This window comes from Xylaria bambusicola, assembly GCF_022495145.1.
Source record: "Xylaria bambusicola strain CBS 139988 unplaced genomic scaffold F5B22scaffold_48, whole genome shotgun sequence".
NCBI lineage: Eukaryota > Fungi > Ascomycota > Sordariomycetes > Xylariales > Xylariaceae > Xylaria > Xylaria bambusicola.
Window position 1 is genome coordinate 179,608 of NW_025953601.1, and position 21,111 is coordinate 200,718.

The following is a 21,111-nucleotide window of genomic DNA, read 5'->3' on the forward strand; positions in this document are numbered from 1 at the left end:
ATATCCTTTCCAGCCCTAACACACCCTCACTACCTAACAATCGTTTAATCTCGTTTCAAAGCGGGGACAAAATACAATTCAGATATGCTCTCAAAGAATATCGATGCTTGCGGTTCTGACCCCTTTGTCACCAACACAACCCTCGTACCTCATACCAATTTAGTACCTACAGAGATAAAGGGCCTCGGCTTATTCACCACGTGCAAGAACTCTAATACTTAGGGAGGGAATTACGCGTATGTAAAATTCGTCTGAGTTACCGTATCAGCTTTACCATGTTATGAATATAGTCTATAGAGAAGTGAAACGTATTCATTCGAGTTCTCCGCTCCATAGACTCAGATGCAGAATTGAGACAGCCAGAGCTACCCGTAACTCACTTATATAATCGCAATTTCTAGATATTGTATTCAGGTGGCTTTCAGCAGTTTATATAGGTATCCATTGATACTAAAATGGATGAGTTTAGTATAGCAAAAATAACCCAGGACGGCAGTTTCGACCCAAAAACTAGTGGTATGTCACAGTAGCAGAAAGAAAGAAAAAAAAGGTTCAAAAAAAAATCAAATACTTTAATTGTCCTACACCGACCGTCCACCTAACTCCTGGGATAAACCAGAATCTTATTCCCCCCAGCCCAACAATTTTCCTACCCCTTCCACGAATGACTCCGTATGCCATTACCAACCGTCATTTCTCATTCGCTCCATCGCCTCCTCACCAATGTCCAGCTAAGGCCGAGATTGACCTATAGCCTAAGTCTGATCATCATAGTCTCCTCGGCGCGACCTCAACGCGACTTCACTTTCTGCTTCATTACACCAACATGGTGTGTGATGAGAATAAAATAACGCTTCGGACAAGGCCTTAATGACCCCGTGCTTAAGATGTCTTCTTTGGTACACCGGAGCCGTTCGAGTACTTGCTAAGGTCGGTGGCGGCGTGGAATTGGCGCGCTCCTGACTTGACACCATCCCAGACAGATCGAGCAGCTGGTGGAGTTCCCTGAGCGCCAACCATCGAGTCTACGCGAAGTTCCAATGCGCTGAATGAGTTCTGCACGTGGGCACTCTGAGCGAATCGTGCTCGTAGGAACGCCGTGTACAAACCGAGGAGGATCCAAGAGCGACTCTGGAAGAGCACGGCGGAAAGTAAGATGCGGATCCAGAGGAGGATCTCTAGTCCCGAGACAATAGACATGGAGGCGTCGTAGTAAGTCTTGACGAAGGTGCCGATAGCTTCAGCGAGCGGGTTCGGCTGCGGCTTGGCACCAGCCGAGGCCTTTGCGGGCTGGATGGTCGGGATGACATTGCTGCGCAGGTAGGTGGCAACGTGGAAGACAGAGTAGATTCCGTAAGGCAGTAGCGCAAGGGGATATTGGGGCGCTAGAAGCCATACCAGAGCCATGGCTGTGCGTAGGTAAGCAGCGCGTTAGTAGGGATGCATGGACAGCACAGGCGGTGAGGAGCGAGATAGGGTAAGTCAAAACATACCGAGATACTGCACATTCTCCTCGGCTAGGAGGCCGATGATACCGCCAGAGGGGAATTTGGCTCCGACCTTTTGCCTCGCACGCCACGTCTTGTAAACGACTATGCCGTAGGTCATGGCGGCCGATATAAAAGAGAGGCGGTAGGTAAACCGGGCCCAGCCGCTATAGTAGTTGAAGGTAATGTATGACAGCACATAGCGGACGATGCAGAGCATGAGAACCAGATGCCTATAACACACAATCCAGAATCAGTATCCAGTATTCACTCTCCTGAAACGGTACAGCGACAGCCATGACTATCTGCCTGCAAGGTCGTGATTGATACTGTTGTTGCTGTTGTTGTCGGTGTGGGAGGGGCTCGCGTGAGGGCGGGCAGGCAGGCTAGCTAGGCTGGAACCGGAGTGAGGTAGGGATGCGGCGGGGTCTGTGTTCAGGTAGGTGGCTTGATCGATCTCTCACGTACCCGCTAAACCAAGCAACTGTAGTCGGGGGCGACAAGGTCAGCGACAGGTTTCAGGATGAGTCAGTCCGGGGACAGGTTCGAGGCTGACTTACATTGCAGTGTTTTGGCGAGAGCTAGGATTCTCTCGCCGAGAGGCAAGTTGGCAGGAGGAGGCGGCGCCATGTCGGCTGTGGAATTTGTGTGTGTGCAAGAAACAAAGTATACTATACGACAGGGAGAAAAGAAGAGATTTGATGTACTGGGATCAGATATAATCTAGAGTGGAAAGACGGGCAGGACGGGCTAACAGCCGATGCGCGTGGCGGGTGAAGAAGAAGATGTTGTTCAGAGGTGAAGGGAGAGAGAGGTGGAAAAGGTGAAGCTGGATTGGTGCAGGCAAGAAGCGACGATGATGATAGTGGGCGTCGGCCACTGAAACTACCTAAGTACCTATAGTATGACGCACAGGCAGAGACACAGGCAATGGCACTGCGTGCGTCATACGAGACCGGCTAAGTACCTACTCGTACATTAGCTACTAAGCCAGACGCGGACATCCAAGGTTGAGGTACCTGTCAATACACCACATCAAGTACTGAGCTATAAGTATATGTACACAGGAAGGCAGCTAGCGTTCCTTCTCTCCTCCATCTGTACTCCCAGGCTGTAAAGTACCTATGTACCTAATCATGTAGATAAGGTACTGTATCAAGCTTAGAAGGTTGCTACTACCCACGACAGACAGTTTCTCATATGTCTACTATCAATTTACCTCCGATATAATTTGATCCAGGTGTTATTTTGTATTGATATTTTATATCAGCATTCTGGCTATATGTACCTACTTGATTGGCTGAGTGCGTAGGGCCAGCTCATTTAGGTATCTACTTAAGTAAAGTAAGTCCACCCCACATGTGCAGGTGGTGGTCCTAGCTCCCCATACCTTGTCGTGCCAGCTATACTACCTGCCATCCATCTATATGATAAATCCAGTAGACATAACCTCATCATATATCTCGCCATGTGATTCATTCCGTGTATAAGCCTATACTTTAGATGGCAGATCAAGCTTTAAAACCTGCTATTTGCGTGCAGTTTTCTCTAAATAATCCGAACCTCCGCGTTTGTGTGTATCCAGACCAGCAAGTAATTAAGCCTATTATATCTATAAAAAGATACGATGCCAGATTACCGTGGTTCAACATAAATGAGACCTGTCACAACGCCCATGCGTCAAGACCCATGGCCTTCCAGTAATTTGCTTGCCTTGGTATTTTTTAATTTTAGGATGACATAAATTCATAAATCCGTTAACTACCTCCCTGATTCTTATTCGTAGGTAATCGAATCGTTTTTTTAGATTTCTACAGCTTGATTTATATTCCTCCTCCTCCTCATCATCAAACCATCCCCCTAGACCTAATTTCATAAGCGGCCCTCACCTCTTCATACTCGTCGTCAATTCCCTTGTTCTGAACCCCCAGTCGTCGACAAAGCCATTTCAGTTTCGTGAGATTACAAACCCTCGAAATAAGCGCGTCGGGCTCAGCTGCGAAGAATCCATGAAAGCCTCCCTATTACATCAGCTGGAGTCAGTAGGTAGCTGCTAGGTGAGGAAGGAGCCCGGTTCATCTTTCGGCGAGGAAGCAGGAACAATGAGGCTCGAACCTGCCCAAGTAAGGAGAAATGACTCCAGAGGACTAACCTGCCAGATTTTCATCTCGACCTCAACATCAGCACTACGGAGCATGTTATAGAAATCCACCGCCTCGTCTCTGAAAGGTTCCGCCGTTCCTACATCGATGTAAGATGGGGGGAAACCCTTAACATCCGCCGCCGAGGCCCGAGCCGGAGCCTCAAATATGCTGACGTTTTCCGTTCCCCTACGCGCGCCGAGCGAGGCCTTCCACCCTTCTATTGCATCTTGTGATGTGAACATATTACCTTTCTTAAATTCCTCATGTGACTGTGTGTTGCACCGATCATCGAGCTGAGGTGCTTCCAGGAGCAAACCATGGAGATCACCGAGTGTCCCACAAGAGCCTTCACGCTGTTCGTGGCACCATTTCAGAACTGTCGACGCCGCCACTGCAACGTCCCGGTGTCAGCAACTGCCATTATGTACGGTATTGCCAGCAACTTTTCGCGATTGCACCGGTTTCTTAGGACACCCAAACCAAGCCAAGATATGTCGTCACTGGAGACAACTAGAACCAAAATAGAGCTATTCGAGATGGGACTTACAGCCACCTCCAGCCGAAGTTCCAAAAAGGATAACCTTTTTCCGATCGCCGTATTTTAGAACGGGATCCCCATCCGCGCCGAGATGTTGATAGATCCATGTCAAAGCATCAAAACAATCATTTGTAGGTTCTTCTCCTGTAGGTGACCCGTCCGACTGATTCGGTGATAGGCGATAGTCCACGCTGACTACAATTGCCTGGAAAAGGTTGGTCCACTCCTTGGCTCGCTCAAATAATCCCGAATAAGGGGTGCCTCCATAACGATTGCCACCATGAATGCAGAATATGCAAGGAAGGGTGCCCAACTCGGCGCTCTTGATGGTTTCTTTGTAAGTGATTACGGCCTTGATATTGTCGGCAATGACCTTGGCCTCGATTACAGCGTGGTGATCGGGACCACGACAAGAGGTATTCCTCGGTACTCGTCGAGTTTCGTAACACAGCCCGTACCGATTTTGAACATCTTCGTCCGTAGGCACGTTCATATCACGTCTTTGTCGTTGAGAACGCCAGTCAGACCTTTTTATCATGTGGGCTTTTTCTAACTGATACCACCGACGAGTCTCGGCCTCAGAGCAGCTCCTTAAATCGGGATCGTATGTCTCAATGTGAGGATTCAGGGGCTTTTCTAGGTAAGATATTTCACCTCGAGAAGCCATAGCCATACACTAATACTGTTAGTTCCTGACAAAATATACATTGTGATGGATATCCCATGCCTGTTTGGCCAAGCATAACATCCGCTGATACAAACGCAACCCTGGTTGTCTAGCATCGCGCTGTTGCATCATCGTCTCCATCTTTAGAGCACCTGGTGTATGTTGAAGCGGTAGAGATCGCTCCATATTCCACAGTATCGTCGATCTCATCCAGTAGGGTGGGCTACACAAAGCTTTCCATGCCAGTTATATGGCCTTGAACAACCACTGACTTCATGATTTGTATATGTAAGTTTCAGGATTGACGGCGATAAAGGGGGGAAAATCTAGCTTGCATCAAGCATTCGCACAGACTGTCAAGATTGTGGCGAGATTTTTGATACTTGCAACAATGTGTTGCGTTACTATGTTGATAGTGGTTGTGCCTCGGACTCACTCCTGTCTTTGGCTGGGATAAGTATTCGTGGGCGCGTTAGGCACTAGAGCTGAATGCCTCAACTTATACGCTAACATGTAAAACACGCAACCGGCAGTGAAGGAAGGACCTTGGCCTGGCGGTAAGGGTCTCTACTAGCAGCCAACAGGCAAGGGCTGGTTGGTTACTATTTCGGCTCCTTTCCAATAGTCCAGTATTACAACCCGATTGTAACGTCCCTAATCCTGGCGTTCGGGTTATACAGAATAGGGCAACTAGCAACTTAGCCGCAACCGGCTGAAACGCAAGGTCAGGGACCAGCTACTGAAGTTCTCTATGGTAACCCAGGTTCAGCTAGATTTGTTGGCTCGGCATGTGTAAGTATGTTGGTGTCGGAATAATCTACAACATCTCGCGTGTGAGCGGTGAAGTAAAGTTGGGTGAGGTAACTGCCTCTATATATGATTATCTGCCGCTTGTACACGATACTACCCGCGAGCCACCAAAAGACGATGTTTCCCCCCGACGAGAATTTATCAACTTCCCTTTACGTCATAACCCCGAATCTATTCAGCATTTGTAGCAGCTGCCAAAATCGGGATGGGGAAAGCATATCACTGGGGAACGAGGATCAGTGCCCTTACCTGTTTTGCCGTTGGTCACGGAAGAGGTAAAACACGGCCCCCTCCCCCTCATGGTGATGGTCAAATTTGTAAGACAGAGATGTACGGAGCAATGGAAACATGGATAACAGCACCATCGGGAAAACCTAGTCTGTGACCAAGATCCCCCGTGATCACGTTGCATACTAAGCTGACAAAGTGATCGGGATCAGGGGTTGAAGCTATCTTATTCAAAGTATTGGTTTGTCATATGAGGCTAGATGGCTATATTATTCCAAAGACTTGCGCTGTCTATTTCACGGCTGAAATACGTCTAGATTCTAGCGCGACGCCTCGAGTAGTACACGACTTCTTGAAGGCTTGCCAGGTGGTCGATGTGAACTTCAGGAGACGTCTAGAAGTAACATGGCGACGTTAAATATAAGGCAAGAGAGCTTCGATCTTAGCGCCGAGATGCGACAACGAGTTGAGCAAATATCTCAACTTCCACTGGGATCGCTCAGACAGGACTTCGAGTTGTTAGCCAACCGCTTAAGATACCCCTGTTCTTCCCTGTGGCCGGTAAACAGGGAACGCCGTACCTACCTACACGCTCTTGCAGAGTCCCAGGACTTGGGGACTTCGTGATCGCCGAAAGTAAAGCCTTAAAAGGATTTGCACCCATCAGCTTTTGGGATCGAATCAAAGAAGCGCTCAGCAGATCCTTGCGATTTCACCCAAGTGCCCCTCCTCTCTTCCATCGAATCGTCCATTGATAAAAAGACAAAGCTCCACCACCATGAGGCACCTATCAGCGCCTAACTAGGTCGGATGCCTCCCGATAGGGTTTCATTCGTCTGACTGCCGATAAACACAGCAAATCAGTCATGGATGAGAGTGAGGCCCGTCCTTCTATCTAAGCACCGGCATTCGGCATAGACACGTTCATACCGCCAAGCTTGCCAGAACGTGCGTGTAAACGCCTGACGCGTTGCGGGGCTTCTGGCCATCTTTATCCATGACCCTAGCAACTGTCATCGGGTATACCCGCAATAGGTATCGTCTCTCAAGGCCGGCATGTCCAGGCATCGTGAGATTTTTCCAAGGCGGAAACTAAAAAGTGGCGGGCGCTAACGCGCACCAATGCCATCCGTAATGGCGTCGCCTGAAGTTTTAAAATCCGGTGACATACCAAGAAAGTCGCTAGTGACGCGAGGCACAGATGGCAGGCGGGCACCCTTGGAAGCGCACGGATTATTCCCCTTTTTTGCACAAATTTCGGTTAAGCATGGGCGCATCATCCTACATCAAACAAAACGCGATGAAAAAAATAATAATAATAAGGGTTGGTCATATGTTTTCTACGGGTACCGTGTCTGCCGGTTTCGCGTTTCTCACTGGTATATCTGCTTTCAATGTTGAGATCATATACGTGATACCGAAAAACGTGGTCTATGACACACAAGATAAATGTCACCTCAAGGACCTGGGTCATCGGAAAATTTTAAGAGAAAGCAACGTAGCATTGAGAATATCATGCGAATCATAAGCAAGGAATCATTAAGTTAATTGCCCATGACTGCATGAGAGCGACCTAGACCTCTGATAGATGGTTCTGTCTACTGGGCCAGATGTTACAATGGCCGATTACGAATGAACGTGACTGCTATCTATTGGAGGGGCTGTAGACAACGGTCCAATAGCGAGACATACTCAAAGTGATAACTGATACTGGTTGTGAACCTTCTGACCACAAAGCAATTCTGCCATCCGTAGCAAAAGTACGGCTAATTTAGCCGTTCTATTTCATTTTGCATACAGCTAACACGAAAAGAGGATTGAACGGGTCATTCATCAATTCAAAAAGAAAAATCAATAATGAATGAATAGCTCCTTGCCCTTCACCTCGACACTACTATCCTCACTCATTACCGAGCAAACTTTCCGCCATCGATCCCGAAACCAATTATTCACATTGTACTCTAAGAGATCATTCTACAGAACAGTATTTACCTTAAACTTTTAACAGTGGCATTTAGAGAGTGAGCTTTGCCCTAGCTTTGGCCCATTCACCAACATATACCCAGAAACTCGGAACCTGTGAGACACCACGTAACTTCTTGCTCATTGCAATATAAGTAAAGGCTAATTTTCTCTAAAAATACAAAGACACCCAAAGACGCATTAGTCGAGTCTAGTACGTACATGAAGCGGCCAAGGAGCTAAAGTATTACATTTGTACCTCTCACTCAACCACCATTGATTGGCTACGGAAAAGAAGCTTCGAAAATGAAAAGTCTTCTGCTTTAAACGGTAAGCCTATGTGACCAACGGGCCCCTGACAATTATCTCGAGTGCCACATAAGCACAACAATTTTTGTAATGGGTTTATGTTTAAGGACCGATCCTGATAATACTAGACTACGTTGAAAAGACGTTTGTCCACTACTCAGTTTTGGTGTCATCAAAATAAGAGTCAACATCTGATATGAGCAGATGTTTTCATAATTTTATGATCATAAGGACTTTCTTCAAATGGCCGCTTGAAAGCTTGGCATAGACCCGAACTTCACATACCCATTAAAGCTGTGTAATTCCTATCCATAGTAAACATTGCATAAATCGTTATCTGGTTCCCTAGACTGAAGGGGCGGCTCACTCCTTCCAATTCCACCTCCTCGCAATCCATCTAACGACATAAACCAGCCCTAACAGCACAGGTACTTCGATCAAGGGACCAACAGTAGAAGCAAGAGCCTGGTCACTGAACGGGCCGTACACGGCCACGGCCACGGCAATAGCCAGCTCGAAGTTGTTACTAGCAGCCGTGAAGCTTTGTGTAGTACCCAGTCTATACCCGAAGCCAGCCCGATGCGTCGCCCACAGCGTGAGGAAGAACACGATGACGAAATACAGCACGAGCGGGACGGCAACGCGCACAACAGACACGATCTGATGAACGACTTGCTGGCCCTGGTACGCGAAGAGCACGACAATGGTATACAGCAAACCAATAAGAGACCAAGGCGCCAAAAACCGGAGGAACACATCCTGGTACCACGTCGCGCCAGCGACCTTGCGCAGACCGAAGCGCGTGATGACGGCAGCGCCGAAGGGGATTCCGAGGAAGACGGCCACACTGGTCGCGACGACTTCATAGGGCACATCCAGGTCTCCAGACTGGCGGCTAATGACGCGGATAAAGAAGACGGCAAGGGGCGCGAAGAGGACGATTTGAAGAATCGAGTTGATGGCCACAAGGATCGCGCAGTATTCCCCGTCGCCACCAGCTAGTTCCGTCCATATCAAGACCTGCCGATGGATGTGTGTGAGAAATGCTTAACAGGAATTAAATAAACGACAGGGGCTGGTCTGCTCTTTCAGCGAAAGTTCTTACCATGGCGATACATCGGCCCAGGCCAACGAGAATCAAGCCTGCTCGGAGATCTGGCTGGTCAGGCAGGGTAGCCCACGCGAGCGCCAGCTATAATAAGAAGAGTTAACATAGGTAGCAGTTTCTCGATAAGCTCAGCTTCTTCTAACTTCCGCATTCATAGCGGATGGAAAACAGCTGAGAAGTAACATCTCATATTCGAAAAAAAAAAAGGGGGGGAGCATGCAGACTTACCATGAGAAAAGGCGCCACGATCCAGTTCACAAACACACTAAACCCTATCTGCTTCCAGATACCCCGGTGCGCAAAGACCTCGCCGAGCGTCTCGAAGCGCACCTTGCAGAGAATCGGATACATCATGACGAGCAGTCCGACGGCTATCGGCACCGAAACTCCGACGAACCTGCCCCGGTCCAGTGCGGCCGCCGTACCTGGCGCGAAGTTCCCCAGGAGTATGCCCAGTACTATCGCGAGGAGGATCCAGACGGCGAGGAATCTGTCTAGGTAGCCGAGGGACTTGAAGGCCGACGGCTTCCCGACGGCCGGGGGGGAGTTCTCCGAGGCGTTATCCTGGCTCTCGGGGTCAGGCATGTCCGTGTTGAATCTGCTTGGCTTTTCGTGGTCTGTCTGAGTTACGTCCAGTCGAACTGTGTGTAGATGGAGATCAGGATTCTCCTTGCTAGCCATTGTAGTATAAAGCCGCTGAAGGAAGTGTGGTATTTGAGGTCGTTGCGTCTCCGAGGCGATGGGATATTGCCAAGCACTACGTTAGAATTACAATATAGAATCGGTCGTGTCCGAGTTTATATATTGTCATTGAGCACGAACAATGTTATGGAAAGAGACTGCAAGATTTACGACATGAAGTTTCGTACCATGGTGACTTATAGCAAGATATATATATACTTATACACTTATAGAGTATGTCTACTAGTGGCGGACAACTCAAGTGACAGGTCCCTAGACATCTCTAGCCAATCAAAGGCGGGGCATGACACACTCACTCACGACGGTTTTTCACCGCCAAGCAGTGATGATATCTGCAGCACAGAACTCGCCCATGGTCCAGGCAATACAAGTCCCAAATCCCTCGCACTAAATGTTGTCTTCTAAGTGGAATATATTTCTTATATAATAGTAGGTAGGTATTGAAGGTATGCAAAACGAGGATAGGACGCTGTACCTTACACATTGGCCCCACCCATGATGTCTGTGTATCTAGGTTTTGAAATAGACCGTGGTTCATGAACCCCCCGCCACTGCTGATATTACGTCCGTCTCCTAAGTAACTTTTAGATATATAATAAAATGTGATAAAGAAAAAAGAAAAAAAATTGGTTGCATCTCTTTGATTAAGCGTGTCATCCTTAGTGCAGGGGCCATGCTAATCTTCTCTGTCTATAGAGTTGGTTAGTACAAGGATCGAACAGGCGTCGTTGGAGAAAGTTCTTACATCGTTTCAAATTGACCAAATGCCCGAAGGCAAGATTCTGCCCCATTACTTAGTACTATAACCCACTCCTTGCTGCTCCATTCAATTGCTGATACCAACCAATTAGTAGTTGCGACCAGGGAATGCTGGTGTTGTATGTTTTACCTTTTCTTTCTCTCTTTTTTTTCTTCCCTCTTGCTAAATGAAGCCATATCAGTGACTTCTCGTGCGATTGTAATTTAGATATTTACTGTGAAATGTGCCTTTAAGGTCACGAACGAGCGCACCCTGTATAGACTACATATGTATATAGCCGCCTTCTCTCTCATGTACTAACACCATGAAAACAGAGAGCAAACCCGCTCTCAGGAACGAAGCTCCGTATAATTAACTCAATCTTCATTCCATCAACTGAAATAACCGCGTATTCTTAACATGACACCTCGCAACATCTTCTCCGTCCCCGCAAAGCGCCTCTTTCACACGGGACACATCGCCGTGGCCCTGGAATCCCGCGATAATGCTCGCGGCAGCCTCGCACGACGTGCTGAGCGCGCGCTCCGCATCGTCGACGGTGGCCAACCCCTCTTCTCTCACAATATCGCGAACCGCTTTCTTTCCTTCTTCTTCTTCTTCTCCTGAAGAATTATCCCTCCCAGCTTCCTCTCGGGAAACCATACACACAGCACCCTCATCTCCCTCCTCCCTACACCCTCTCAAGAACCCATCGACCTCCTCTCTCCCCACCCCCTTCATACGAAGCAATTCCCTTAACCGCTCGTTCGTCCACGCGACCTCGCGCGCGACAGCCTGCATCTCGAGCGTGGCCCTCATCTCCCTGCTCTCGTAATCGCGCACTTTCTCCTCGAGGCGCGCGACGTACGCCTTGCGCCGCGCCCGCGAGCGCTGTTGGTTCTCGCGGTTCTGCGCCGGGTCTGCGGGGACTCTGACCTATTTGTCTTTACTTTTTAGTCGTTCTTTCTTTCTTGTTTCGCTATGTATATAACGAAGAGAAGGTAAAAAGAAGAAAGAATATAAAAAATAGAAGCTGCGCTTTCTTAGTATGATATGATATGGGATGATCGGCTTACCTTTCGCGGCATGTTGAAACTATTCAGTATCAAGGAAGAAAGGCCTTAGTTATCTAAGTATAAGAGAGCATGATTTCTTTTCAGGAAACTGCAAGGCAAGGACGCTTCTCGTTCATGCAATTCAGCAATGATTGCAAGTACTTCTAATATCTGTGAGATATAATGATTCGATTAGAGTTCGAAATCTGGTATCTGACCCATGACTCTATGAGAAGTTGAGTGGCAATGTTAGACAGCCTGCTAACCCAGGCATGGGATACAAAGATAGGAACAGTGCTCATTATATAGTGGCACTGTATCAGACTACTGTACGCAATATGCTAGAATGTTTTACCTAACCAAGTAGCAAGAGACCACCATTCTTCGTTATCAAGTACAGGCCAATGGTATTTTCATGATATTCAAATGACAGTGATACATCGAGCCAGAAAGTAAAACTCTATCCGCAACACCTATAACACCTCTATCTCTGCAGTGCCCGGCCCTAACAATTACCACGCAGCCATAGCGGAGATGACCTAATCTGAAATGCGAATGGGTATCTTCTTGGAAAAACGCCGTTTCATCCATGCGATTGAGGGACCTCCGATTGGATTTGAAAAAAAAAAAAACCTGATACCATGCCAAGTAGGAGTGCAATCATCAAAACTGAAAACAGTAACGGTGAGAATGATCTGCCAAATATATGTGCTGTGAGCTTTTAATAGAAACCTCCCCCGCCACCGCCGCGACCACGACCACGATGGTCATGGCGATTCCGTGGGTTCCATCCGGGTTCATGCCCGCCTCTACCGCGGCCGCGGCCGCGACCGTGCCCCCGGTGCCCGCGAGAGCCCCGTGGTTCGCGGGGAGGAGCACGAGGTTCAGGCCCAAGATCGCCACGTGGCTCTCGAGGAGGAGCGCGCGGTTCCGGGCCCAGATCGGTGCGACGCCGACTATCGCGCTCTGGAATCGGCTCCTCGATTTCCTCCTCCCACTCATCCCACTCGTCCTTTGTATACTCATCATAAGCTGCTCGCTCTCGACCAACCTCGTAAGCATCGAACAGGAAGCGGTAAGTCCCATCGTATCCCTTAGATCCACGCTTAATGGTGCTGTTCGTTCCCAAGGGGCTTGCCGGTGAAGTAGCCGATGCGTCATATGATGGAGTCGTAAATCCTTCACGCTCGCATTCGCTGCAGTATTTTTGGTAGCGAGGAACCTGGGCAGCCTCCATGCGCTGGTTGACTCTGATCTTGACATCGATAAAGACCTGGGGGTTAGTCTGTTTTCCGAGGAGCGTTGAACGATAATTATCTGTGTAGAGGTCGAGGACATCAAGCATGACCTCGGCCACCCACTCTTCATAGGTGTAATATTCGGCGGGATCTAGGTTGACGAATGTGTCCTCGGATAGCCCCGTAATGAGAGCTGTGAGCCTGGCAACAGCAAAGGCGCAGGTGAAGGTAGTATATTTGAGCGGGGCGAAAGTCTTGTACATGTCAGTGCCAACCTTCCATGCCTCGACGAAGAACTCGGATGCAATCCTATCCGAGCCAAGAACTGCCTTGACAATCTTTGCGAGTATCTTGAACGGATTGCGGACCTGGAAGTCGAATCTCAAGGTCTCAATAACTTGGCGCTCCAGGCCTATCAGCATCTTGGAGCCTTGGTCAAAAAGCTATGGAGGGAAAGTTAGGGCCATCGGGACGATATGGAGGTGTGAGAGCTTACTTGCCTTGTCATCCGGTGTAGTCATGCGATCCGGGTTCTTGATGTTGTGATTAGCACATAAGATTTCCCGGGATTTCTTGAGCGTGTCCTCCGATTTGCAAGCCACGAAGAGGCAGGTCAGTGCCGCATCAGCCCATTGATACTCCTTAGGATCAAATGCAAGGCGGAACCGGTGATAGTAGCCGCAGGCAGCCATGTATGTGATGATGGGACTACAATTTGACGGTCAGCTGGCCTGTGAAGGAAAGTGATATGAAGCACAATCGGTCAAAGCGACGCGATGTGAGTGAGCTGCTGGAGAAGGGATCGGGACAGTGCTGGGAACAGGGAACGAACGCACAGCCGTAGAAAATTCCGAACATCGTCAATGAGCTGAACACCCTGAAGACGTGCGGCCGCGTCTCTAGAAAGGTCCATGTCCAGGCTTGCCAGCTTGCGACGGATGGTGCTCTCATGCAAATATGGGCGGCCAGATTTGATGACACCGATTGACGGGCCGATGGAGACATTCGAGCCATTGCCATTGCCATTGCCATTGCCATTGCCATTGCCATTGCCATTGCCATTGCCATTGCCGGTGCTGGGTGCATCAGCATCGGACGCGTCCTCCATCAGCGTGTCGGTAAGAGCCATGCTGTTTGTTGCTAGTGTCCAGCAGCAAGCCGGGTGTTATTTCGTGGGTATCAGATGAAGGAGAGAGGCGATGAGCTGTGCTTTTTCAAAGCACGGAGGCTGTCAATGTCGGCGATGGCCTGGTTACAAGGATGTAGCTGGTTAGGTAGATACTACCTAGTTATAGTGTTAGGCCCTTTGCATAAACCGGGGTTTAGCTGAACGACCACCCCCATCAATGTGCCAGCCTCCAGCTTCGGGAAATCTCACACCTCATACGCGATATCTCGGCCCTGGAAAAGTCAGCGCGTGGTGCTATGAAGCAAGACTTATTCTGCAACAAAAACCAGGTGAATCGTCTTGCAGAAATGAGGTGTAAACGGAGACTTCCAAAGTTTCAAATCAACTTGCCCAAGTACCTTGCCCATGTGTAGAAATATAGAAGTAGGTAGATACCGCCTCCATACAATGCGGCGGCTCCGGGTCGAGATTCAATACTACACCGAAGATCCAGTAAGTAGAAGTGATGTTGATTATTCGTTTTAGAATACAGGTTTATTCGCAGGGCTGTTCATTTACCTACCTAATGGGTAGTATCTGTGAACTTGATGAGATGCATCGAGTAAGCGGGCGGGTGCCTGAAACAGCTGAGCTCGGCAAAGTAACCACCTACCTACATGCTACCTCAGCACATCCATCCAACTCAACCTTGAACATCTATATACCTACCTATAAAAACCATCAGACGGGAAGATCCAACGATTTCAATCCCCAATAGCACCTATTCCACTCTTTTTGTTGTTGTAAAGCTGATTTCCCAGGAAATCCGAGCACCAAAATGCATTATTCCCTCCGAGCTCTCCCATTCCTAGCAACGCTGACGCAGTTCCTCTCCGCAACCGCCGAACCAGCAGCAGCCCAGCAACACATTCTCCCCGCCGCCGAAGACAATGACGATACGCCGCTGCCCGTGGTGATCTGGCACGGTCTAGGCGACAGCTACACAGCTGAGGGGATGCAACAAGTCGGCTCGCTCATCGAGGCCTCGAACCCCGGCACCTTCGTGTACTTCGTGCGTCTTGACGACAGCGGCGAAGGCGACCGACGCTCGACCTTCTACGGCAACGTAACAGAGCAGCTGTCCAAAGTCTGCTCGGACCTAGCCTCGCACCCGATCCTCTCGACGGCGCCCGCCATCGACGCCGTCGGCTTCTCTCAGGGCGGCCAGTTTCTCCGCGGCTACGTGGAGCGGTGCAACTTTCCGCCCGTGCGCAACCTCGTGACCTTCGGGTCGCAGCACAACGGCATCGTCGACTACCGCGCGTGCACGAGCAGCGACTGGCTGTGCCGCGGCGCCATGGCGCTGCTCCACAGCAACACGTGGACGTCGTTCGTGCAGTCGCGCCTCGTGCCCGCGCAGTACTTCCGGGACCCGGCGGACCTCGACAGCTACCTCGCGTACTCGAACTTCCTCGCCGACATCAACAACGAGCGCGCGCTCAAGAACGCGACGTACGCGGCCCACATCGCGGCCCTCGAGAACTTCGTCATGTACATGTTCGAGGACGACACCACCGTCATCCCCAAGGAGACGGGCTGGTTCGAGGACGTCGAGGACGGCGCGAGCACGCCCCTGCGCGCTCGCAAGATGTACCAGGAGGACTGGATCGGTCTGCGCGCTCTTGATAGGAAGGGCGGGCTGAAGTTCAAGACTACGCCGGGCGAGCACATGCAGCTGTCCGACAGTGTGCTAACTGAGGTGTTCAACGAGTTCTTTGGTCCCTACAAGACTTCATCTAAGGAGTCCAATGTCGTGGGAGAATTGTAAAAACATCACGTACAACAAAGTTGTCATTCTAGGCGTTTCTGGTGTTCGGATACTGTCGCAATATATATATATATATATATATATATATATATATAATACCATCTATATAACGGCGTGAGGGGCCATTTCATCTGAACTCGTGCGTCGACCTACTATATCGCTTAGATTATCTAGGTGATTTGCTAACCTACTGGTTCACATGTGCTTGATTAGGCTGACTGTCGACGCTCCTGAGCAAATTTGATATATTTATCGGGTTAGACGCCCTCATATTGAAAGCGACAAACAAAAGTCCACGGTAACGTGGTCTACCCTCATGTATAACTTGAAGCGTATTGCAATCCCGTCAAAACTCCAAACTCCACCATGCTGTAGATGAGATACAGAGGTTTTGCCAAGGCGGCTACATCATGCGTCCAGAGCCTTCTTAGCGGCTTTCTTTTGTTTCTTCAGGGCGGCCTTGCGTTCCGCAATCTCCTTATCAAGTTTGTCATCGTTGCTCTCTGGCAGCTTGGCCTGCTTTGTTTTCTTGGACTTCTTCGAAACGGGCTCGGCCTCCTCAACAGCACCCTCCAACGATTTGCGTTTCTTGCCGATGTTTGCCTTTTCAGCTGCTAGCAGAGCCTTGGCTTGCTCCGAGTCATCACCTACAACATCTGTTTCTTTACTCAACCAAAGCTCATCTGTCAAGTAGATAGGCAAAGCAACGGTCGTGGGTCCTTTGAAAATATTAGCAAAGTAATTGTCAACCTTGGCGGAATATGATCTTACCCTTCAAGTAGATACTCTGGTCGAGGAGTTTAGGTTAGCCAATGCTTATCGCATATACTGCAAGAAAATCCCCAGCGTATTTCCTAATCGAGACATAATAAATGGACAATACACATACCCTGACATTTTTCTTTCCTCCAGGGATAAGCTTATTAACCATGACCTGAGCATCAATTAGTACAAGGCAAATGTAACATGGAGCCTAAGAACTCACATTAACAACTTTCTCGGCATTCGCGGCCAATTCTTCTGCTTTCCATGAAGCATAACCAATCTTCACAGCATGATTCGTTGAAGGAGACAGGTTGACAAGAGCCGCTGCTACCTATTCGACAGGGTCAGTTTCAATTCAGGAATAGCTATTATCATGAGGCGACACTTACGGCTCGGTTGATCTCTCCAGCTAGCTGAACTGATGTGCACGAGTTTACTTCACCTTTCGTGGGTTTGACACGCTTGCCAGCGGACTAAAAGAACACGTTAACCGACTCGTTTCTACTTTGATTCATCGATAATTGTTTCCATATCGCTACGTACTTTCGGTATCCGAGCCTGAATCTCAATTGGGATGGGTCTCTTCCTAGGAACGTAGTTAGCAATGCCGATTTGGCCCAAAAACAACAAGTATATCAAGTCTCCGTTCAGAACGAGGCGGCGGGTGAAGGTTTGATCGAGAATAGACGCAAGGCTTACTTCTGGCTTTTATAGAAAGTCTTTCCTAATACTAAAACATTGACTGTTAGTAATTTCCTTTCAAAATCTAAAGTGCTCATGCCGGACCACAATATCCGATAATGAGAAAACCATGAAATAGGCGTGGCCAATATATGGTCAAACAGGAAGCGGTTAGTTTGACTTACAACCGGGGAGACGATTTATGATGCGTCTTGAACGATTGATTAGTCTCGCCGTTCATCACGAGAGAAGCATCAAACTCACGTATCGGCCACTACAATAGTCAGTGGTCAGTACTTTCTCCCAAGCAATGGTATATATTTCTGCTTACAAAATATGTCATGCTCAGCATATAGCGCCCTCTGGTTTTCATCTGCAAAGCCAAATAAGCAAAGGCTTATGTACCAACTGTAAGAGGGGTCTTACACGCTGTGAACTTTTTCTTGAGCTTGCCGAAATCAATGACTCTCGATACATTCTTGCGAAGGTCGTTGGGGAACTCGGAGTCGGCTACAAGGTTTTTGTAGTGGCGTTGGGGCTTCTTCGGGTCAACAACACATCCAAAATCCAAGAACGAGGAATATCATAGGCCTAGGCACGACTAACATCGGCAACGATCAAGCAGATTCCTTTCTCGGGGTCGGTCTCAATGGGATGCGGGGTGGGAATTTTGGTGGCTGAATTCATCGTTAACGAACGAGTGCACGGGTGAAGACAGGCTCTCCAGATTGTAGGACTCACGCTTGAGGTTTCGTGATTCGGTGAGATGACGCTTGGTGGTGAAAGTGACGAAGACCGGGGTCTCGGCGAGGGAGCCAACGTCGTCGTCGTCTGCGAGCAGCTCTTTCTTCTCCGAGGTGGCGGCCTTCTTCTCGGCTTCACTCTTCATGTGGGCAACCAGAGCTTTGGAAGCACGCAGAGTCTTCTCTGGCTCGAGAAGCGAAGCAGCAGCATCACTCCGAAGAGTGACTTTGGAAGTCGCCATAGCGGTTGCTTTGGTTCGAAGCTGGTCGCGAAGCTGTCAATTGACTGGCCTATCGAAGCTGGAGGCGAGCAGACAAGGAGAATTAGCAATCGGTGTTGGATGTCGGCGAACACGTCGGGCTCACGGAATCGAATGCTGACTGAGAGCTTGGTCTTTCTCCTTAAGGTTATCCCCAAGTTTGAGGATGGCGCATCGCGACTCGAACTTTATTTTGTTCTAAGGCTGCTTGCTAGCTCTCCTGCAACCAAAATTTCTTATCGATATCGTATCTTATCGCCAATACTTAATGCCTACTTAGGTTAGTGCGCTAACTCATATACATATAAATAAGCTCACTAAGTAGATCTATTAAGTTCAAACAGTGAAGTACAGAAAGAAATACACCCAATCAGCTCGGCCAATTTATCATACCAGCAACCAGATTCGGAAACCATTTGAAGCTATCGTGAGTGGCTGAGGAACACATGCATGTCTGGGTTTGAACTACCAGAGGTATGGATAGATAGACTGAGTCACTCAGTTAGGTACTTAGTAGATGATATGTAGATCTACTATGTATGCACATCACAACATCACAACTTGGGTGAGACCTTGGAGTGCATCTCGTAAATCCCCTGCTCGAATAACCCCTGTAGCTCTCCTACCTTCGCATCGCCCGGAGGATACAACTGCCCCGCATAAAGTCCACATAGCGATGATGTCCTGTCCACAAACTGAAAAGGACCGAGTGAGTCAGTCAGTTAGCTCCTTCAGTAGAACCAAGAACACCAAGAGAAGATGGGAATACTGACCCATGCTAGATTTGGTAGACCTGTCCAAGTCATCGATCCTGCTCTTCTGCCGCCTGGAACATCCCCCTCGTTGACGATGCCTCCCAGAGCCCAGTTCTTCGTCACTGTGGCCGGGATGTTTCCCATCCCTATCCGGGCCTCTTCCACTGCCACGAGTCTGTTCAGGGCCGCTTTGGCCTTCTCGCTGAGGCAAGGCCTGAAGAACTCATCTACGCCTTTCGTACTAAGTAACCTCTGATCCTCGTCGGTTGTGAGAATGCCCTTGATGATCTTCAGGTAATCCGTAGGGGTGGCGAACAGTCCCAGGCCACCAAAACAGCCACCCCTTTCGTTGTATTGTGCCCTCGCGTTGCTACGGATCACCTTGGCCGGGTTCGCGGGGTCTCGCTTGCTCATATCCGCTACCCTGGCTCGTAGATCTGGCCGCGTGTACAAGTGACTTGAGAATACGATATCGCGGGCCCCGACCTTGCTAAAGATGTTCTCTTCGAAATACCGTTGTAAGCTGATGCCCCCGTTCACACGCTCAACCGCGACACCAGCCCAATCCACCCCCGCGCCGTAGCACCATGAGTCACCAGGCTCGAAGACAAGCGGGTAGCCGTACCGCCCTTCGACGGCGTTGCACCGGTTAGGTGCCGTGCGATGCCACTGATGCCACTTTAATAACTTCGGGTGAGTCTCGTCGTATGCGATCCCCGAAGAATGGTTGAGCATGTGGCGCAATGTGATGGGCTTCGAATGCGGCTCTAGGACAGGACTGCCATCCTTATTGAAACGCTTGATTATAGGCAACCCGCGAAACTCAGGCAGCACATCGTAGATTGGCCCATCTAGCGTCAGAAGGCCGCGCTCGCAGCATTGTAAAGCTGCCAGCGCTGTCACAACCTTGGTGCAAGAGGCAATCCACATAACAGTGTCAAGCTGGAGGGGTGATTGATCTGCACCGGCGCGCACAGATCGTTTACCGAAGGCCTTCCCATACTTGAACTTCCCTAAGAGTCGTCAATTCATGCTTACAGCTAGCTGATGATGATGATGATGTCCTCAGCATCAGATAGGTGACCTGATAGAGCTTACCGGACTTATCAGTGGCCAAGAGCACCACACCTGGAATCTCTTCCGCGGCGCTTGCGGCCTCGACAGCCTGCTCGAAAGGCTTCATACTTATATTAACTACTAAATCCAGGTGCCGATATACTTGAGACTTTACTGTCTTTCCTCGTCTGTCGTCTTTATCTACCTAAGTATCTCCTGTACATACTCGGAAATCGCAAAGCTTGGCATTCGTGGGGAAGATGGGGAAAGCCTCGGCACTCGTCTGCTTTAGGCAACCTTCCTGTTGTCTCAATACAGTAGTGTAGATTTTATCGGCAGTACAAACTGCGACAAGTTCGCTTCAATTCAAATCCAAGTTGACTTGACTACATGTACATAGTAATATCAGATACTATTCTGACGATACATCGCAACAATCTTGTAGTGTCCAGATCCAAATCCATGTGCTTTTAAGTCGCCTACACTTGTCAATAGTTTCAGGACAGGGGGTTGAGGACGACTACGTAAGCAGGCTCGAATAGGTACCTAGTACAATCCCCGTCGATCTCAAGTCAAACATTGAAATACAACTCAGTGCCTACTTACATAATACAACTATCTAAGCCTCTTATTGCCAACCTCTTAAGCCCTCGGCCCTGTCCAGCATGTACAACTTTCATGCACTTTTATACGATATCTAGCTAACTCAGCCCATACATCAAGCTAATTGGCAAGCAATTCTCACATAATACAGATATACGTATGATCCGGGTCTAGATCGCCCCTATGCTGCCTGAAGGGAAAGGATCCCATAGGCTGAGACGATATCTTTGTGGGAATCTTTTTCATCCGCCACAAACGGACGGCTCCAAATGAATCCTAGTGGATCAAGGCATTATGCGTACACACACGTATGATGGTTGCTATT

General features: G+C 48.9%; 8 protein-coding genes across 8 annotated transcripts; 1 reads left to right on the plus strand and 7 right to left on the minus strand.

The window, feature by feature from the left end:
- Nucleotides 1-882: 882 nt before the first annotated feature.
- F5B22DRAFT_649970 (uncharacterized protein) lies at nt 883-2,117 on the minus strand (the record flags this gene model as incomplete). The annotated part of the gene is made up of 4 exons (XM_047979248.1): nt 883-1,409; nt 1,494-1,720; nt 1,956-1,971; nt 2,048-2,117. The coding sequence occupies 4 exons, from the start codon at nt 2,115-2,117 to the stop codon at nt 883-885; spliced, it is 840 nt and encodes a 279-aa protein (XP_047827444.1).
- A 1,092-nt stretch (nt 2,118-3,209) lies between these two features.
- F5B22DRAFT_398744 (Alpha/Beta hydrolase protein) lies at nt 3,210-5,433 on the minus strand. Its single transcript, XM_047971452.1, has 4 exons — nt 4,897-5,433; nt 4,179-4,845; nt 3,640-4,022; nt 3,210-3,508 (listed from the first exon to the last, which is right to left on the minus strand). Exons 1-4 carry the CDS (start codon nt 5,044-5,046, stop codon nt 3,335-3,337), a joined length of 1,374 nt encoding a protein of 457 aa, XP_047827445.1. The 5' UTR covers nt 5,047-5,433; the 3' UTR covers nt 3,210-3,334.
- A 3,075-nt stretch (nt 5,434-8,508) lies between these two features.
- Nucleotides 8,509-9,934, minus strand: F5B22DRAFT_638695 (sodium bile acid symporter family-domain-containing protein; the record flags this gene model as incomplete). The annotated part of the gene is made up of 3 exons (XM_047977619.1): nt 8,509-9,165; nt 9,251-9,337; nt 9,482-9,934. 3 exons carry the CDS (start codon nt 9,932-9,934, stop codon nt 8,509-8,511), a joined length of 1,197 nt encoding a protein of 398 aa, XP_047827446.1.
- Nucleotides 9,935-10,895: 961 nt separating this feature from the next.
- On the minus strand, nt 10,896-11,977 carry F5B22DRAFT_620714 (uncharacterized protein). Its single transcript, XM_047975863.1, has 2 exons — nt 11,771-11,977; nt 10,896-11,630 (listed from the first exon to the last, which is right to left on the minus strand). The coding sequence occupies exons 1-2, from the start codon at nt 11,780-11,782 to the stop codon at nt 11,079-11,081; spliced, it is 564 nt and encodes a 187-aa protein (XP_047827447.1). The 5' UTR covers nt 11,783-11,977; the 3' UTR covers nt 10,896-11,078.
- Nucleotides 11,978-12,126: 149 nt separating this feature from the next.
- Nucleotides 12,127-14,379, minus strand: F5B22DRAFT_398973 (uncharacterized protein). Its single transcript, XM_047971456.1, has 3 exons — nt 13,824-14,379; nt 13,488-13,695; nt 12,127-13,430 (listed from the first exon to the last, which is right to left on the minus strand). Exons 1-3 carry the CDS (start codon nt 14,114-14,116, stop codon nt 12,471-12,473), a joined length of 1,461 nt encoding a protein of 486 aa, XP_047827448.1. The 5' UTR covers nt 14,117-14,379; the 3' UTR covers nt 12,127-12,470.
- Nucleotides 14,380-14,455: 76 nt separating this feature from the next.
- On the plus strand, nt 14,456-16,148 carry F5B22DRAFT_398867 (palmitoyl-protein thioesterase 1). The gene is made up of 3 exons (XM_047971454.1): nt 14,456-14,539; nt 14,642-16,062; nt 16,137-16,148. Exon 2 carries the CDS (start codon nt 14,934-14,936, stop codon nt 15,921-15,923), a length of 990 nt encoding a protein of 329 aa, XP_047827449.1. The 5' UTR covers nt 14,456-14,539; nt 14,642-14,933; the 3' UTR covers nt 15,924-16,062; nt 16,137-16,148.
- On the minus strand, nt 16,094-18,572 carry F5B22DRAFT_398794 (ribosomal protein L1p/L10e family-domain-containing protein). Its single transcript, XM_047971453.1, has 13 exons — nt 18,111-18,572; nt 17,976-18,046; nt 17,796-17,907; nt 17,701-17,742; nt 17,634-17,643; nt 17,555-17,580; nt 17,388-17,418; nt 17,232-17,274; nt 17,078-17,161; nt 16,909-17,019; nt 16,813-16,857; nt 16,695-16,710; nt 16,094-16,642 (listed from the first exon to the last, which is right to left on the minus strand). Exons 1-13 carry the CDS (start codon nt 18,352-18,354, stop codon nt 16,332-16,334), a joined length of 1,146 nt encoding a protein of 381 aa, XP_047827450.1. The 5' UTR covers nt 18,355-18,572; the 3' UTR covers nt 16,094-16,331.
- Nucleotide 18,573: 1 nt separating this feature from the next.
- F5B22DRAFT_398888 (beta-lactamase/transpeptidase-like protein) lies at nt 18,574-20,817 on the minus strand. Its single transcript, XM_047971455.1, has 3 exons — nt 20,226-20,817; nt 19,146-20,140; nt 18,574-19,067 (listed from the first exon to the last, which is right to left on the minus strand). The coding sequence occupies exons 1-3, from the start codon at nt 20,308-20,310 to the stop codon at nt 18,927-18,929; spliced, it is 1,221 nt and encodes a 406-aa protein (XP_047827451.1). The 5' UTR covers nt 20,311-20,817; the 3' UTR covers nt 18,574-18,926.
- Between the last annotated feature and the right edge of the window lie 294 nt (nt 20,818-21,111).

Coding starts and splice junctions, on each gene's coding strand:
- F5B22DRAFT_398744 (XM_047971452.1), bottom strand. CDS start 5,046: ATGAGATCGACGATACTGTGGAATATGGAGCGATCTCTACCGCTTCAA. Junction 4,023..4,178: donor AACTTCGGCTGGAGGTGGCT/GTAAGTCCCATC, acceptor GGGACGTTGCAG/TGGCGGCGTCGACAGTTCTG. Junction 3,509..3,639: donor TCGAGATGAAAATCTGGCAG/GTTAGTCCTCTG, acceptor CTGATGTAATAG/GGAGGCTTTCATGGATTCTT.
- F5B22DRAFT_398973 (XM_047971456.1), bottom strand. CDS start 14,116: ATGGCTCTTACCGACACGCTGATGGAGGACGCGTCCGATGCTGATGCA. Junction 13,696..13,823: donor GTTCGGAATTTTCTACGGCT/GTGCGTTCGTTC, acceptor GTCAAATTGTAG/TCCCATCATCACATACATGG. Junction 13,431..13,487: donor TGACTACACCGGATGACAAG/GCAAGTAAGCTC, acceptor TTCCCTCCATAG/CTTTTTGACCAAGGCTCCAA.
- F5B22DRAFT_398794 (XM_047971453.1), bottom strand. CDS start 18,354: ATGGCGACTTCCAAAGTCACTCTTCGGAGTGATGCTGCTGCTTCGCTT. Junction 18,047..18,110: donor CGAATCACGAAACCTCAAGC/GTGAGTCCTACA, acceptor CGATGAATTCAG/CCACCAAAATTCCCACCCCG. Junction 17,743..17,795: donor CAAGAAAAAGTTCACAGCGT/GTAAGACCCCTC, acceptor TTGGCTTTGCAG/ATGAAAACCAGAGGGCGCTA.
- F5B22DRAFT_398867 (XM_047971454.1), top strand. CDS start 14,934: ATGCATTATTCCCTCCGAGCTCTCCCATTCCTAGCAACGCTGACGCAG.
- F5B22DRAFT_398888 (XM_047971455.1), bottom strand. CDS start 20,310: ATGAAGCCTTTCGAGCAGGCTGTCGAGGCCGCAAGCGCCGCGGAAGAG. Junction 20,141..20,225: donor CTTGGCCACTGATAAGTCCG/GTAAGCTCTATC, acceptor GACGACTCTTAG/GGAAGTTCAAGTATGGGAAG. Junction 19,068..19,145: donor GTCTACCAAATCTAGCATGG/GTCAGTATTCCC, acceptor GGTCCTTTTCAG/TTTGTGGACAGGACATCATC.